The sequence below is a fragment of the Ranitomeya variabilis genome, chromosome 2 (assembly GCF_051348905.1).
Source record: "Ranitomeya variabilis isolate aRanVar5 chromosome 2, aRanVar5.hap1, whole genome shotgun sequence".
Lineage (NCBI taxonomy): Eukaryota > Metazoa > Chordata > Amphibia > Anura > Dendrobatidae > Ranitomeya > Ranitomeya variabilis.
The window spans coordinates 449129099-449148682 of NC_135233.1; the positions used below are offsets into that span (position 1 = coordinate 449129099).

General features: G+C 41.8%; 1 protein-coding gene across 7 annotated transcripts in view; it reads right to left on the reverse strand.

Moving 5' to 3' along the window:
* Window positions 1-19584, reverse strand: part of MICAL2 (microtubule associated monooxygenase, calponin and LIM domain containing 2) — a 278680-nt gene that overhangs the window by 216272 nt on the left and 42824 nt on the right. For all 7 annotated transcript variants that reach the window (XM_077287247.1, XM_077287248.1, XM_077287249.1 and 4 more), the window contains exon 2: window positions 8366-8708. In XM_077287247.1, coding sequence (XP_077143362.1) covers window positions 8366-8629 — 264 coding nt within the window. In that variant the 5' untranslated portion in view covers window positions 8630-8708. The remainder of the gene's footprint in view (window positions 1-8365; window positions 8709-19584) is intronic.

Genomic DNA, 19584 nt, shown 5'->3' on the forward strand with positions numbered 1-19584 from the left:
TAGCAGTACAATATAATACAGGGACCATATCATATCAGAGATGTATGATATCAGTACAATATAATACCAGGACCATATCATATCAGGTCTGTATGATATCAGTACAATATAATACCTGGACCATATAATATCAGAACTATATGATACGAGTACCCTATAATAAATGGATGGTATAACTGCTATTCTTTACGTGCAAAAATTGCAGTTCTGGAGAACATTAGTGGATGTGATCTGATCTTAGACGCTGCAGATAGTGAAGTCATAAAGCCTAATATTAAGGATGGATTGTCTCTAAACGATTTAAGATGAAAGCGGATCATCAAGGTATAAGACGTCTGTTTGTCCGGCAGAAACCATTCCCTGTAACTGTATCACTTCGCAGCCATCTCAGCACATTCTTTTTTTAACACCAACTTCCAGTTTCTATAAAAAGGATTATAGGGAAAAGGGTTATTCTTGGTCTGTGGGCGATTTGTCAGCAGTGGCCTCAATAACCCCAGAGAAGGATGATGTTCAATATATGAAAGCCGAAAAAGAGAACAAAGTCTAAACAGTGAGCATTACATTTACATATCAGAACAACAATGTGATACTGATATTATTTGCTAGAATATAACTGCTATAATACTGCTCCCTATGTACAGGACTATATCTACTATAATACTGCTCCTATGTACAATAATATAACTACTATAATACTGCCCCTATGTACAATAATATAACTACTATAATACTGCTCCTATGTACAAGAATATAACTACTATAATACTGCCCCTATGTACAGGAATATAACTACTATAATACTGCTCCTACGTACAATAATATAACTGCTATAATACTGCTCCTATGTACAAGAATATAACTGCTATAATACTGCCCCTATGTACAAGAATATAACTACTATAATACTGCCCCTATGTACAAGAATATAACTACTATAATACTGCCCCTATGTGGAAGAATATAACTACTATAATACTGCCCCTATGTACAGGAATATAACTATTATAATACTGCCCCTATGTACAAGAATATAACTACTATAATACTGCTCCTATGTACAGGAATATAACTACTATAATACTGCTCCCTATGTACAAGAATATAACTACTATAATACTGCCCCTATGTACAGGAATATAACTACTATAATACTGCCCCTATGTGGAAGAATATAACTACTATAATACTGCCCCTATGTGGAAGAATATAACTATTATAATACTGCCCCTATGTACAGGAATATAACTACTATAATACTGCCCCTATGTGGAAGAATATAACTACTATAATACTGCCCCCTATGTACAAGAATATAACTACTATTATTCTGACCCTATGTACAAGAATATAACTACTATAATACTGCTCCTATGTACAAGAACATAGCTACTATAATACTGCCCCTATGTGGAAGAACATAACTACTATAATACTGCCCCCTATGTACAAGAACATAACTACTATAATACTGCCCCTATGTACAGGAATATAACTACTATAATACTGCCCCTATGTGGAAGAATATAACTACTATAATACTGCTCCCTATGTACAAGAACATAACTACTATAATACTGCTCCTATGTACAGGAATATAACTACTATAATACTGCCCTTATGTGGAAGAATATAACTACTATAATACTGCTCCTATGTACAAGAACATAACTACTATAATACTGCTCCCTATGTACAAGAACATAACTACTATAATACTGCTCCTATGTACAGGAATATAACTACTATAATACTGCCCTTATGTGGAAGAATATAACTACTATAATACTGCTCCCTATGTACAAGAACATAACTACTATAATACTGCCCCTATGTACAGGAATATAACTACTATAATACTGCCCCTATGTGGAAGAATATAACTTCTATAATACTGCTCCCTATGTACAAGAACATAACTACTATAATACTGCTCCCTATGTACAATAATATAACTACTATAATACTGCTCCTATGTACAAGAATATAACTACTTTAATACTGCCCCTATGTACAGGAATATAACTACTATAATACTGCCCCTATGTACAAGAATATATCTACTATAATACTGCCCCCTATATACAAGACTATAACTACTATAATACTTCTCCCAATGTACAATAATATAACTACTATAATACTGCCCCTATGTGGAAGTATATAACTACTATAATACTGCTCCCTATGTACAAGAATATAACTACTATAATACTGCTCCTATGTACAAGAATATAACTACTATAGTACTGCTCCTATGTACAAGAATATAACTACTGTAATACTGCTCCTATGTACAAGAATATAACTACTATAATACTGCTCCTATGTACAAGAATATAACTACTGTAATACTGCCCCTATGTGCAAGAATATAACTACTATAATACTGCTCCTATGTACAAGAATATAACTACTATAATACTGCCCCCTATGTGCAAGAATATAACTACTATAATACTGCTCCTATGTACAAGACTATAACTACTATAATACTGCTCCTTATGTACAATAATATAACTGCTATAATACTGCCCCTATGTACAAGAATATAACTACTATAATACTGCCCCCTATAGGAAGGCACATATATTATTCTGTGTATCTCTGGCTTCAGTTTCTTTGTTCTGCTCTTGGACACCTCTCGGTCTCTGACACTTGGTATCGGGTGTCACAGGCAGCAGAGATCTTGGCTCGCATTCTCTGAGAATTAAATATAAAGCTTCTAAATAATTGTACAACAAATGACCGGCAGCTGCCTAAATCCTCAGCAACCAGCATTGATTCTGCGCTGTTCGTGTATCGTCTGGTGATTTTCTGTGTGGTCTCCTGACATCACTGCGCAGAGGTCAAACATCAATCTTCATTCCAGAATTATAAATGAAACTGTTTAAAATAAGTAAACCTGGGAAAACATCGGCGATTACTCCCCACATCTGAAAGATACAACTTAATTAGATTATATGTAACAGAGGAAAAGCCGGATCTCAGGAACCTCCATCCTCACCAGAAGAGCTGAGAAATGGTGCTAAGTGTTAGATGGGAACACTAGGAATACTGTTACATAACAAGTCCATATTGATGAGTCCTAGACTGGACACTTATGGCTGGCTCAGGATAGTCACCCACATTGCCACGATCCCGGAAGAGCAAATCTTCATAGTTATGCAGTAATACTGTCCATTTTCCATATCGCTGTCCTAATATGTGGCACTGCGGACTATAAGTACCATATGTTTTACTCTGAAACACTGAAGCTGAGAATCGGGAGAAGATTCATGGGGTGGTGCATTCTTCAGGTCCCTCCTTATCTGTTAATTTGTAATAGACATAATGGAGCGGCTTCTTTTTCTTTCCTTACTTGATTGACAGGTCTCTCCTCATTTACTGTAGAAGCCATGGAGCGGCTCCTTCTTCCTTCCTCACTTGATAGACAGCTCTGTCCTTATTTACTGTAGAAGCCATGGAGCGGCTCCTTCTTCCTTCTTCACCTGATTGACAGCTCTGTCCTTATTTGTTGTAGAAATAATAGAGCGGCTCCTTCTTCTTTCCTCACTTGATTGAATTGACAGCTCTCTCCTTATTTGTTGTAGAAGCCATGGAGCAGCTCCTTCTTCCTTCTTCACTTGATTGACAGCTCTGTCCTTATTTACTGTAGAAGCCATGGGCTCCGTCTTCCTTCTTCACTTGATTGACAGGTCTCTCCTTATTTGTTGTAGAAATAATGGAGTGGCTCCTTCTTCTTTCCTTACTTGATTGACAGCTCTGTCCTTATTTACTGTAGAAGCCATGGAGCGGCTCCTTCTTCCTTCTTCACCTGATTGACAGCTCTGTCCTTATTTGTTGTAGAAATAATAGAGCGGCTCCTTCTTCTTTCCTTGCTTGATTGACAGCTCTCTATTTATTTGTTTATAGATAAACAACTGTCAATCCAACCCCGAGAGAGGTCAGCAGGGTGCTGTTCCTCCTCATTTCTGTGTTTTGGAGGAAATCATAGCTGGTTCCAGCTATAGACTTTGTCCCCGATTCTTGTAGACCATGGTCAGGGCGACAGTTCTCCTGACGTGAACATTAAGAACAGCCTTGTCTGAAATGCATGAGAGTGCAGGTTATGGACTGTGGATATATCACAATTCCTACATAAAAATGAGTTTATAGGATGATACGGATGTGGAGGTCTCAGAAAGGAGGAGGTTCACGGTGTTCTGGTCCGGTGGCCAAGGACTACTGACGTGGCTGCTGGACCAGGACCCTCTATATCTTTTTGTTCAACTCTAGTTATTTGTACATTGTATAACAATAAATGCCCCATCTGGAGGAAGGTGGTGCCAGATATAGGTGCCAGATGAAGCTACCATCCAAATGTAGGAGCCTATATGATGGATGCATAGTGTATTTGCAGGAGAATCTGACCATCGTATCAGACACGATTATTTTGCGCTGACATTGGGGATTACGGGGACAGAAGCCTCTTTGTTTAATCGGAGCTCAAGCTGAATGAGACGCGTGATAATATTTTTGATCCAGTCAATCCAATCTTTTGAGGAGTTGAAGAAGTCGACAATATTTGTATTGTTCTGCTCTGGGTACATGAATGTCAATGGGAGCGGGGGTGCAGGGAGTTTTTCTGAGCTCGCACCGGTGGCTCGTGTCCTTGTCGACATCTGAGGGAATTAGCTCAAGGCGTTCTTAGATCTGCCGGGAGATTTCACAGAAACATTGTTTCTCCCATGAAATATTAATTCCAGAAGTTTGTTCTGTTCCAAGAAACACAAAAGCTCCAGTCATTAGATGGTGATTTTCACCCCACTTGTCTAATATGAATATATGGGAATTGTAAAGCTCGGCTTTCCAGCCATTCCTAAAATATTTGGGGCAATGAATTTGGGAATGAGGAGGGTTGTGCGAAGAGTGATTAGGGGAACAATGATGAAGGAGGAGGGTGGGAAAATGGGAGCAAGAAAGGGCATAGATTCTATAGAGGCAGCCTACACATCTGCTATAGGGTCCATACCAATGGGGCCCAGTCCTATTTGGTTCTATTCCCAGTTGAAACTTGTTGGACAGACACTGGCCAGGATTTTCTTCTCCATAAAATCTGCATTGTTAGCAAACATGGGGTCAATAATTGGCTCAAAGGTCATCAACACCAGACCTTCTGTCCTGCATGGTAAAACCAGCACTATAATGGGGCCAGCTGTGACTTTCTGTAGGGCCCGCTATCTTTTATGAACGCCACTGGGCTCAGGTGATTTGTCGGACAGGTTAAACAGGTTGTACAGGAACACGGCGAGGTTAAAGCTACACCTGGGAACCTTCATCGACTGCAGCAAGTGAAAATGGAAGTGAACATGTTCCTACGGTTAGACGGTACTGACCCTGTGAGGGCCCTGTGGCTATCACCTAGGGAGACACTGGCCACAACTTAGGCGGTCTACAGCTCGCACTTATGTGTCAATTATGCTACAGCATACACGTGTTTCCTATTTATCAACATTGCTGATGGCAGAATAGGTGTATTTAAAGGGTTATTCTCAAAAATCGTAGGAATCTGACCTCTGGGATCCTCATCAATCTTGAGATTGGGACTCTGAACTTCTTGAATGGACTAGTGGTGGGCATGCTCGACCTCCACTCCATTCATTATCGATGGCATAGCTGGAGAAAGAGGAATACAACACTCCGTTATGTTCGACAGTCTGATAGAGCGTTGTACGCCTTCACTTCATTCTGTACGGTCCAGTTCCCAGGGTCCAGAACCGTGCTCTCAGAATCTCTAGGGGTCCCATAGGTCAGATCACGAGAGATCACAAATTTCTTCTGCATCCTATGGATAGGGAAGACTTTACGATTTTGGGAATAACACTTTTAACCCCACTCTCAGTCCAACCCTGAAATACATCATCCCCATTTGAGAACATCCCATCCCTGCCGGGATTGTTTCCCAAATAATGAGGCTAATCATGGCGAATTTGGGACTTAAGACAACTACGTTGTATATGTCAGGGGTAAGAGGACATTAAAAGAGCAGCTATTATGTATGACAATGGATGTTTGGAGCATTCTGGAAAAAGAAATAAGCGATGACCCTACACAGCAACCTCTGGCAGAATGAAGCCCCCATTGTAGTATTCTCTACACTGAAGAGTCCCAGGCAGGACAGCACAGTCTGTGTGGGGGATGGGAAGTGACAACTGCTCAGATGGAGTCACTAGACAGGTGGAGGTGTCAGAAGAGAGGACACGGTATATGACATTGATTCCCTCTTCGCTTTCCCACCAATTATTCCCCTGTCGCCTGTTTATAGACGATTTATCTGAAAGCTTCTTCTTTTCTCCATCCCTGACAGCCGCGGGCAGAAGGAAGTTTACCTTCCAGGGATTATGCGGAGGATGAAGAATGTTCTTTAGAGAACACACAAAGGTATTTGGAGTAAACTCTTCGCTCCACTTGATAAAGTGACTACGAGGTGATGGGTTTTGGTCATCGCTGACGCACCGTCCAAGGTGGACGAGTACGGACCGATCCCCCAGAATAAAATTGTGCCCCATCTGTGCCAGCTTACATAAGCTATAATGGAGAATGCAGGACTGGGTGATGACTCACGGGTAAAAAATGCATGTTTAACGCTGGAGCGAAAGTAGAAAAATATTGTGAAATTTACAAACATTCTTGGAATCTCGGCATGGCAGGACACGGAGATCGTCTGATTGGCGATTGATGGACTTAAGCTTAAAAGGAAGTGAAGACGATAATCTGACGACTGATAGACGTACGGTTTGTTCTGGGGGTTATGTAACTTTGCACAATATGCAGGGGCATGTGCCCCCCGGTACAGGGTGCCAGGAGGGCACCAACATGCCGCTATGCTGTAGAATGTATATACAGGGGTACGATGTAATTGACTGTCCTGGATAAGGAAAAGCCAAGCTACAACTATACAACCTTATGTTTTAAATTTCTTTTTGATCACGACCATAGATAAAGGCCCTCAGTCCATGACCTATATTAGGTAAGACTGGGGGCGGTGTCTGCAAAATCCGCTGTCTGCAAAATCCATACAATCCAGGGGATAGTCTGTGAATCTACTGATACAAGTGAATACCTTGCCACAGTATTGGTAATGAAGAAAAGTATATTTACCCTACAACTCTACTATCTGATTCCTTCACATCATCGAGATCTCGTCTTGCTGTAAGTGACTGGAAACGGTCTTGTTTCCTGTATAGAGGGGTTGGACCAGGACGCACATGACACCTAGTCCTGTACTGATAATCTCTTCTGCTGATAAAACACTGAATGAATTGAAACGGCAACACACAGCCCAGTAAGTGATGCATCGCTGGTATCAGGGTATCTGCCCCTACACCATGCTGCTCTCAGATTACATAACAAAAACCTGCTGACAGATTCCCTCTAAAAGTATTTAGCTTCTAGCGAAAGACAAGAATGCCACTGTTCACTGACAGCAATCTTATGTCTTCAAGACAAAGTGAAAAAAATGGTGTTGAGGTCTCCTTGCTAAAGTCAATTTTCACTCTTGTACTCCTTAAGTTCACACTCACCAGAAAGGGTAAACCCTCTAATCCTACCAGCCCGTCCTCTTCACCCCAAGTCCTGACACAAGTGTCCACCTGTCACACGCTGAGCGTCCAGGAAAGAAGCTACACGGTCAAGTGTTTAATCCACAAACACATGAGGACGATATCCAAGAGCAACCCGAGCTGGCAGTGCCCGCACCTGCGCCAACACACACAAACTGCACCAAGAGAGATGAGCAAAGACCCTGACATTTTTGGGGGCAGATTCGCTCAAATCGGACAGCAGATTTGATTGGGTCTGAGCATTGCGTTCCGATCTCACTCCGATTTATACGGCCATCTTAGGAACTCACCTTATTTCTTAGGCCGCCCCGGCTCCCCGGTCGTCCCCCCTGGATCTTCAGTTCATTTGCTGTCACTTGGGGGCAACACAAGTTTTTTACAAGCGCTACACCCCACGTGACCGCGGGAACCTCAGAGCCGGAAGAACCGAAGTCCCGCAGGAAGACAGGGGAGCAGAGGCGTACAGACTTAACTGAGGACCTAGGACAGGTGAGTGTCATTTATTTTTTTGTATTTTAACCCCTTCCAGGCCATCCAATGAATCTACTACAATGGCTGGTCACCATTTTACTGGATTCTTGAAAATCAAATTCACAAAATTTTAGGAATCACCAGAACCCTCATCATCTGATAGGCGAGTCCAATAAATGCTGGGTTCTGCTGGTATTATAGGAGAACATGTCAGCCCCCTTCCTTGCTTACTAATATGGGGGAGCCTATAGAGAGGGGATCACACCACTACTCCCACGCGTTTCGCTTACCTTCGTGCCCATGCATGCCTTCCCTTTCTTGTATTCCTTCTGACTGTACCGTTTATCCAGCTTGTTCCATAAGGCTTTGGCTTTCCAGGTGGTCACCTTGGACTTGAGTTTGCTGTAGAAATGCCGATAGTCCTTGGGATCAAGATCAAGCTGCCGAGTGAGGATGTTAAAGGCCTGCAGGGTTCCTTTACATGTCGTGGCCTGGATAAAGTTTTCAAAGAGCTGTCCGGCTTGTCCGTGCTTGTCGTCATCATTCTCCCCCATAATTCAGGTTGTCAGTGGTCGGGTCTAAAAGACACTACATAAGGTGGGAAATGTCTTGGTCTGGCCTTCTTTGCAACACCTGCAATGAGGAAGATCACATGTAAGTTAGGAATCTGCAGTGAATTTTCAAGAACTACATTTTACTGTTGCTTTATAGTGATTGTGGCTCCATTTTTCTGATACAGAGCTTCAATGCCCAGATATGAACACTAGAGGGCGCTTATTGCATACAGGCTTATCATTACAATCAATGTATAAGCAGTATGCAGTTAGCGCCCTCTAGTGGTGGCTGCATGCACACTATGAGTTATCTTTTAAATTAAAGTCTTTGCAGGAGATACAGTGATCTAAATCAGAACAAAAAGAGTCCAAACCACAGAAAAGATATAAAATAAATAGATACATAGATAGATAGAAAAAGAAAACAAAAAGCAGCACCAAAAGAAAACAAAGGGTGCAAAAAATCCTTCCAGGTATGTACCAAACCTCATGCTATAGTCCAAAAGAACGAAGCCAGCTTTCAAATAGAAAAATAAATGGGCCAATAAATCACATTTATTTTTTCTATTGGAGTGCTGCCTTCGTTCTTTTGGACGATAGATAGATAGCTAGATAGATAGATAGATAGATAGATAGATAGATAGATAGAGGAATAGATAGATAGATAGATAGATAGATAGATAGATAATATATAGATAGATGAATAGATAGAAGGAGGGATGGATAGATAGATAGTCAGAAGGAGGAATGGATAGATAGATGAAAGATAGATAATAGATAGATAGATGAATGGATAGATAGAAAGATGGATAGATATGAGATAGCTGGATAAGGCAATTGATAGATATTAGATAAAAAAGAAATGAAATAGACAGAAAAAGAAAGAAAGAAAGAAAGAAAGAAAGAAAGAAAGAAAGAAAGAAAGAAAGAAAGAAAGAAAGAAAGAAATGGATAGAGAGGTAGAAAGATAGATATTCTTACTATGGTCTCCAAATTCTAGTTCAGATCCACAAGTAGAGAGCGGAGTAGCTGACTCAGAAAACACAGGAAGGAAACCAAATTAGGACAAAAATCTTGGTTCCCCCATAGAGAAAAAGTATTAGACTTCCCAGGCAGGAAGACGGTTATGTGGGTCTGACTGCGGATTAATCGATCCTCCCGAATACTAACAGACAGAGCGGGACGCACTACCGGGGGCTCAACTGCTGGAAGGACAACAAAGGCTCCGCTCCCAGCGCTCACACACTTAAGGCTCCTTCTCTTTTGCAACTTTTAAGAAAACAAAAAGAAAACTTCCTCCTATCAGACAGAAATGTTTCCCTGTAGAAATTCTACTGAGACGTATAATTGCTTTATCCATTTCTGGGGAAGCTGAGCGACAACCATTCTAGCTGCTGTTACTGCTCCCAGGGGCTCAGTCATCTTTCCCAGACTCAGAAAAGGCAAATATGACTTATTATACAATATGGAAAGTATGATGTTTTGCAGCATACGAATATGCCGCTCCGAGCAGTAGGAAAGCTGGGTGACAGCCCTCCATGCCTGCTGTGATGGTGGTCCTCTCATGTGATGTAACACGCCGAGCACAGAGGAACAGCGGCACCTGCTTTATTATAGGGTCCATTAGAACAGCCTCTCTGATGTGGGAAAATGTTTCTGGCTTTGGAAGAACGTCTGGTGAAAATGAAGAAAAAAAAGCTAAAAGTAAAAAATAAAAAAACAGCGTTGACTTATTTCGGACGCCTCCCAGGCCAGACGTTCCAAACCACAATTAGACACTCCTTGCGAAAACAGAACATGGCAGCCACGGCAAACTTCTGTTTTTCTCCCTCAGCTCTCATGGTTTCTCAAGACAGAAAACTGGCATCACAAGATTTATTCTTCAGCACACAAACGTCTTTTTTTTTTTGTTAACTTTTATGGCAGGAAGAAGCGCAAGTGAATGTTGCAGGTTAATTAGCTTACAACATATCGAGGGTTCAGATTATCTATTATCTATCTATCTAGAAAACAAAATTAATTTAGTTTATGTGGCGACATTTTGGCTCAGAATTGCAGAGTCTTTTGCTAGCATTATATACGGTGAATGAACTACATAGAAGTAGATGCATAAATACAAGTGATCAAGACACGGTCATTACACAATGAATCCAAACATTCTATCTATCTCATATCTATTGTATCATATCTATATCTATTATATTTACACATCTGCATATGTATCTATTATCCTTCTCATGTCTATCTAATATCTATCTCTAGCTATCTTATATTTATCTCATATCTATATCATATCTCCATCCATCCACCCACTCAACCATACATTTACCCATCCATCCACCCAACCATACATTTACCCATCCATCCACCCAACCATACATTTACCCATCCATCCACCCAACCATACATTTACCCATCCATCCACCCAACCATACATTTACCCATCCATCCACCCAACCATACATTTACCCATCCATCCACCCAACCATACATTTACCCATCCATCCACCCAACCATACATTTACCCATCCATCCACCCAACCATACATTTACCCATCCATCCACCCAACCATACATTTACCCATCAATCCACCCACCTATCCATCCAGCCATCCATCCACCCACCTATCTATCCATCCACCCACCCACCCATCCATCCACCCACAGATTCATGCATCCATCCACCCACCTATCGATCCATCCATTTATATATCCATCCACCCACCTATTCATCCATCCATCCACCTATCAATCCATCCATTTAAATATCCATCCACCCACCCATCCATTTACCCATCCATCCACCCACCTATTCATCCATCCATCCACCCACCTATCATTCCATCCATTTATATATCCATCCACTCACCCATCCATCCACCCACCTATTCATCCATCCACCTATCGATCCATCCATTTATATATCAATCCACCAATCCATCACTCTAACCATCCATCCACACACCCATCCATTTACCTATTCATCCACCCACCTATCCATCCATCCACCTAGCCATCCATCCATCCATTTACCCATCTATCCACCCACCCACCCATTTACCATCCAGCCACCTATCTATTCATCCGCTTCATCCATTGATCTAACCATCCACCCATCCATCCATCCACCCACCCATTAATTTACCCATTCATCCACCCACCTATTCATCCATCCATCCATCCATCCATCCACCTATCTATTCATCCATTTATACATCCACCCATTCACCAATCTAACCATCCATCCATTCATTTACCCATCCACCCATCTATCCATCCACCCAACCATCCATCCATTTACGCATCCATCCATCTACCCATCTATCCATCCACCAAACCATCCATGCATTTACATATCCATCCATCTATCCATCCACCCATCCATCTATCCATCCATCTACCCATCCATACATCCGTCTTATATTCATTGTCTATATAATATACTGTATATCAATCCCAAAAATTGGCAATGCCCCAGCTCTGTTACTTAATTTTGGAGTGCTGCCTATTATTTAGCACTCCTTTGGATTGCTATGTATGTGGAGGATTTTGGTGAAATCCGTAGCAGCTTTGCACCCATGAATGTTTGGAAGAGTGCTGCTTGCTTTATATCTATCATCTATCTATTATTATTATTATTGTTATTACTACTTACATCTATCTATATATACTCCCTTCATATTTACAGCTATCCGCCATATGGCTCCTGTCAGACACTAACAAGGAACCAGAAAATGAACCGCCATGTACCGCTAAGTATAAGCTATATCTGAAGGTGTCTGCACACACACGTAAAGCCCAGGCTGATCAGAGGCTCCACGCCGAGCGTCCTGGTAAGAGCCAGGGCTTTATAAATAAGCTCCCAACCTGCAGAGAACATTGTGTCCTGAGGGTACAGAGAATTTCCAAATTCTCCAAATGTTGTGGCTGTGGGATGTGCAGACACAAGAGGGGGGACATCTGCTCCAGCTTGGTGGCCCGGACAGGCAGATGTAGCAGCGGTCATGTCCTCCTCATACACAGCTGTAATGTATGATACCGGCTATCAGTTATAATAGTCAGAGACGGGGTCATATCCAGATAAATATATAATATATCACTAAAGGGGCTGTGTCCTACTGTAACTTTACCAGCATTTCCACCCAAAACTTATCACCCAGCTTTCCCAGACTCCCACCAGTCATAGCCTTCGGACCCTCGAATATAGATGAAAGCCAATTCCTCAGCCCCTTACTTGCTAACATTGCAATTCCACTACAAAAGAGGGGAAAAGTTTGGGATTAAACAGGGCTAAGCCTTCTCTCTCTACGTGAGCCCTAGCAGCCGCATGCCTTTAAAGGATATAGACATGTTCGGTGGCATTTTATTTACTTCATTCACTTATTTGGGGCCAAAAAATATTTTTGAAATTGGGTTTCATTAAAAATGTTAGACGAGTTATCGTTCTCTGGGCTCTATACTTGGATTTACATAGAAGGAAGGCTGAAGAATGAATTAACTAAGAGTCCCTCAGTGAGCAACATAGCCGTTATCCCTTCTCCTAACCTCTCAGCTGACTTTTGACCTCAGTTCAACTTTGATGTGGTCAGAATCAGCAAACAGGAGCTCAGGAGAAGAGATAGGAGCTACAAAGTCAAAAGGCATTTTTTTTTACTTTGAAATGCATTGGTGTGAATAAAAACGCTTCCTTATACTCTCCAGATCTCACCCTTCCAGCGAGCGCAGCCCGCACACCGTGATAAACGGAAGGAGCTCACTGACGGACCCTCAGTTAACTCATTCTGCTGCCAGCCATGTACAGAGAAGCACAGGGCCCGCTTATAATTAATCTGTCCAAACCTTTTGATGAAATTCAATGCAAAATGATTTTTTTTTTCACCCAGAATACATGCACTTAGGAAAAGTAAATAAATGTCCCCAAAGGTGTCCATATCTTTAATGAAATTCAGACGTTGTCAAAAAAAGATGGATGCAAACATGTTGAAGAATGATTAATTGTAGCTTGTGAACATTGAGATCATCCATCAGACATGTTTGTACCAAGCCGTGAAGACTTCCATGGAAGGTGTTGGATTGTGCTGAGTGTGTGTTTGGGGCTGATGTTCCCCAGACATGTTCTGGGTCTGCTCCTCTGTACGGTCTCTGAACCATGCGCTGTAAATATGGCTTTATTATCTGCTCCGACAGGTTCTATATGTAGCACAGGGATCCTCCGCAATGTGACCTGCATCCAATCTTCCCATTAGTGGACTGTAGATATCGCATGGCTCCGATCATTCCATATACTATTATAGGAGCTTTCTGTGTTTATGTAAATAGATATTCATTGTAGTATAAACATTCCGATATATTTTGTGTAACAATTACAAGATCAATGAGAACAATGGAGCGATTTCATCAAAAGCTGATGCCGGAAATAACGTAAAACTATTTGAAATGTTACAATCATTTTTTGCAGTTGATGAAAAGTGGAGTAAATGAAGGCAGAAATGTTCTCCGGTCTCAGATGTCTTACGCCGGCGCGTGGCAGACTATACAGGGGCAGGTGAAATCTCATGGAATCTCACAGAACTGGAAGAATTGATGAAAATCCCTCAAACAAGGCTTGAAAGACTCCTGTCTGGCTACAAAAAGTGTTGACAAGCTGTGATAATTGCAAAAGGGGGTGCTACTAGGTACTAACCATGCAGGGTGCCCAAACTTTTGCATCGGCCCATTTTCCTTTTTGTAATTTTTAAAATGTAAAAGAGGAAAATATATAATTGTTTGCCTTAAATACAAAGGAAATGTGTCATCTTTAACTTTAGGCCTTTTAGAGGTCATTTCATCTTCGACTTAATTAACTGTTCACAATAACAGTAATTTTGACCAGGGGTGCCCAAACTTTTACATCCCACTGTTATCTTATTCCAACTCCTCTTAGGCTATGTGCACTAAAAGCTCGGTGGACGGTGATGTATATGGGAAAAGATGAGTGTATAGCAATAAATATATAGGAAAGCTGGGTGCATAGTGATGTGCCTGAGAAAAACTGGGTGGAAAGTGATGTATATGGGAAAAGCTGGGTAGACTGTAATATATATGGGAAAAGCTGGGTGGAAGGAAATTTATATGGAAAATCTAGGTGCTAGCAATGCATATGAAGAATGATGATGGAAAGTGATGTGTATGGGGAAAGCTGGGTGGATACTATCTATATAGGAAAGCTAGGTGGATAGTAATGTATACTGGAAAGCTGAGAGGACGGTGATGTATATGGGGAAAGCTGGATGGATAGTGATGTGTATGGGAAATCTGGGTGGACGGTGATGTATGTGGGGAAAGTTGGGTGGATAGTGATGTGTATGGGAAAGCTAGGTGGACGATGATGTATATGGGGAAAGTTGGGTGGATAGCAATGTATATGGGAAAGCTGGCTAGGTAGTGATGTGTATTGGAAATCTGGGTGTATAGTAATTTATGGGGAAAGCTGGGTGGATAGTGATACATATGGGGAAAGGTGGGTGAAAAGCAGTGTATACGGGAAATCTGGCTAGGGAGTGATGGGTATGGGAAATATGAATGGATAGCAATGCATATAGGAAAGCTGGGTGGATAATGATGTGTATGAGAAAAGCTAGGTGGAAAGTGATGTACCTGGGAAAAGCTGAGTGAACAGTGATGTGTATGGGAAAAACTGGGTGGACGGTAATGTATATGGGAAAAGCTTGGTGGATAGCGATGTATATGGAGACTATTAAGCTATATAGAAAAAAGACAATTCCCTGTAGTTATATGCATACAACAATGGTATTGATATTACTAAGCACCAAAAATAAAATATTAAATAAAACATTCCTGTGACTAATGTGGAACATTATGATACTCTCAGTCCCCTCTAGATACTTAATGTTACTAATCCACAGCAGTAGAAATTGCCTCCTTAAGAGAATGAAGATGTTACAGTCCAATATAAGGTACATGTAATTATTATTATTACATGTCTGTCCAGGTGTCTGCACAGCTTTCTTGTCCTTGTGGATGTCCGGCCCTCCGTGTACTTCTGGCCACCATTGTTCCAGCTAATAGATGATTGGTGGTACCACATGTCGGACCCCCAACAATCTGACATTGATGACCTAGGTCATTAGGATCTGTAACCACCTAGATGACTCATGAGTGATAATTGGGGGGGTCGTTCTTTATCAATCATTGATAGGCGTCATGAGTTGTAGGAACAAAACAAGGTGAACACAGTTGAGACTTCGCTCGCTTTGATCCCGAATCCTTGATCTGTCTGTTTAGATTTGGCAGGAAACATTATTACTCACTAATCTGCAGGAGTTGTGCAGGTCAGGAGAATAATATTATTTTCAGACTGTGCCTCGGGATTCTTCGTATTTGGTTTCCAGTGGATCTGTATTTCCAGATAAATTCCTGTGTTATTGGCTTGTAGCTTAGAGAATAAACTGTATCACAGACAAAACAAATATAAACTCACTGGGAACCGTTCATCTCTCCGTCAGGTTAAAAAGGGATTTCTACTTTAGACAAGCCCTGTCCGGTAGCTGCTTTTCCCAGTTATAGGGCGATTTCAGGGGTCCTAGTGCTGCGGCTTCTCATAATATCATGGGAATACATGTAACATAGTGATGGAACATAAGGACACTTGTTACTGATCATTGCCCTGTGTAAATGTGCCAACGCCATTCTATCGGTGGATTTTACTGCTCATTCTGGCCCTTAAATCATTATTTTGGACAGCACACCGCCCCACATATACAGGGAATAGGATGTCAGTAACTGAATAATTGTATTCCTGATCGGTCTGTCCCCATACAGTTTGCTTCCGCCCATGTGGACAGGCCATAAATTAGCCTAATTGCACTTTAAAAGGAGCATAATACTGCACAAAACAGGGTGAGTGATGATGTAAAAGCGCCATTCAGTGAACACATAATGGGCCCATAAAGTTCCTGTATAATAGTTCAGCACAGTACCTATACAGCAGTGCCATATACTGAATACATAATGGTGCCATAAAATACCTATATCTGCAAACCTCTGTCACCCTTTTTCATTCTTGTCTGGACTACTGCAACGCTCTACTGATCGGTCTCCGTCTAACTAAACTTTCTCCTTTCCAACCCATCTTGAATGCAGCAGCCAGAGTCATATTTCTGTCCAGCTGCTACACCGATGCCTCCATCCGGTGCCAGTCATTGCACTGGTTACCCATCTGCTACAGATAGTACAATATAAACTTATCTATTTCACTCGGAAAGCTCTCCACAGTTCTGCAACACCCTACATCTTCTCCCGAAATCTCTATCACCCTACCTGTGCCCTTCACAGTGCCGCAACACCCCACATTTCCTCTTCATCTCTGCCTATCACCCTATCCTTGCTCTCTGTTCTGCAACTGATCTAAGAATAACATCCTCTATAATCTGAACCTCGCAGCTCTGTTTCCAAGACTTCACTTGTGCTGCGCAAGTTTTCTGGAATTAATTACCCTGGAGAATCTGACTAATACCTAACCCACACATTTTTAAGCATGCTTTATACTGATGACATAAAGGTGCCATAAAGTACCTACAGTAAGTAATGGTTCAATACAGGACATCTATACTGTGAGATACAAGTAACACATAGTGGTGCCATAAAGTGCAGGTATAATAGTTCAGTGCTATACAGCAAACGCTTAGGGGGGGATTTATCAATGAATTTGCACAATTTTTTTACATAGATTGTGCAAAAAATAAAGTGACCGCTTACACTGTATTCCCCAAAAGTAGAAGGAGGGATTATGGTCATTTTGGAGGCAGTGTGGACTCCATGTCCCTAACAAATGTATCAGTCCTATGTAAGTCTATGGGGCGGCAAGAACATTTTGGAAGAAAAGACGGGCAAAGGAATTCACCCACCAAAGAAGTATAGCTGGGGCTGGAGGAAGGGAGACTGGGGTAAATAATGTTTTCTTCTCCGACGACCAAAAATAGCACCTGGCAATAATTTGCAATTCCTCTTTCGATTGTATTTGCTTTGTTCTCCATTATTGCACCATTACTGCCCTTCATGATATATAACATCCTAGATGTACATATCTTAAAACTCCAATCTCTATCACCCCACACCCTTTTCATCCATAAATTGTCAGCCATGTCAAGAGCCCCCAGTTTCCTTCAAGACTTTAACTTGACCCTATAGTGTGTGATCTCAATTTATAGATTGCAATAGTTCTGGGGGGAAAGTATCAAATGGAGTCAGCAATACTCAATATGTGAGCGATTATCCTCCTGTGACTAATAATGGGGTTCCCTATGGTCCCCCCTGGGCTAGTAGATGTCAAGCATTTCAGGGATCGGGGCTAGCTACCAGCCATCACAAGGGACAACAAGGAGCGAACACTTCCTAAACTTCTCGTAGAACAATTACTACAATAAAGTGTAATGCAAATACTCACGACGCTCCATGTATCCAGGGTGAGGTCCTCACCTACGGGGGTCAATTTGGAGGCTCTTCATTGAAGTAAATCATTGTTTCACTTTAACAATATATTATCTCTTAAGACTTTGAGCTTCACCATCTTTTAGCGCATTGTTACAAAGTCTCCAGGCTTCTAGGTCATTGACACAAGGAATCGAGTTGTGGAATTCTACTGTCTTGTAGCGAACTGGTTACAATGTATCAACGTCATTAGACAACTTACAATGTAACCAGAATGATGTAACTATCTTTAGATCAATGGTCAGGAGATGGCTCTTGGGTGAGAATGGCCAAGTATGGCTGTGTGCTGTCCTGGCACCCTGGGAAGTGTCCGCGCTCCACACTTGGAAGCCTCCACTTATCAGGCAGTTTTGCTGGAGGAATGCGAGACATTTCAAGCATGAAACATTTCTGACAAGTGCAGCTCTGCCCGTCCAGGCTGACCCCCTAATACCAGTCGCTCCTAAAAGTAGAACAGCGCAACTTGCAAATTGACCTTGTTTTACAGAATGGAGACTCATCTGGATATCTGTATGGGAGTCCTGAAAATAGGAGATGCAGATGTGCAGCCACCTCTCTATTAACAGGTCCTATCGATGGGATCCTCATCTGACAAACCCTTTAAACCCCCTCTGTCTGAATAAATGTCAGATTTCACTGTAATTCTGATATTTAAGTCCTGCCTAGATATTGGCGTTTAAAAGAATGGGAATCTTATATATGAGACATTCCAATATTCTGACTTCAGAGGAAGGGGGTGGGCAAGTTCTTGCTCCAAAATCAAATAATAATAAGCAGGAATTGAAGTCCGATTTTTATTTTTGATATGGGTTCCCATCTTTTCTATCTACTCAATGTTGCAAATCCTGGTAACCTGGTAAAGAAGGACAGTCGCGTATTTCTGCAGGACTGGGCAGATGCTTGTAATATCCTATTTATCATTAGTAATTCTGACATTACAGATTAGGATGTTAAACAAGGAACATATTCCCTTTGATTGATGAGGTCAGGGCTGTGACGACCATATAGGCCTTGACAGTGGCGTAACTACAAAGTTATGGGCCCCGGTGCGAACTTCCAAATGGGGCCCCCCCGCCATAAAATTCAATGTAAGCCCCAAAGAATACAATGCAGCCCCCCTCATAGTATAATGCAGCCCCTCCATACAGGGGCAGTGACAAAGACACGAGCAAATGGTGACGAGGGGGCAGAGGAGAGGGAACAAGGGGGCAAGGAAGACAGGCACTAGGGGACACATGGGGGCTAGGAGGCAGGGGAGAAGGATACAAGGGGTCTAGTGGGCAAGGGAGACTGACACAAGTGGGCAAGGGAGACTGACACAAAGGGCACACGGGGACTAGTGGACAAGAGAGACTGGCACACGGGGACACGGACTAGTGGGCAAGGGAGACTGACACACGGGGAATAGTGGGCAAGGGAGACTGATACAAGGGGACTAGTGGGCAATGGAGACTGACACACGGGGA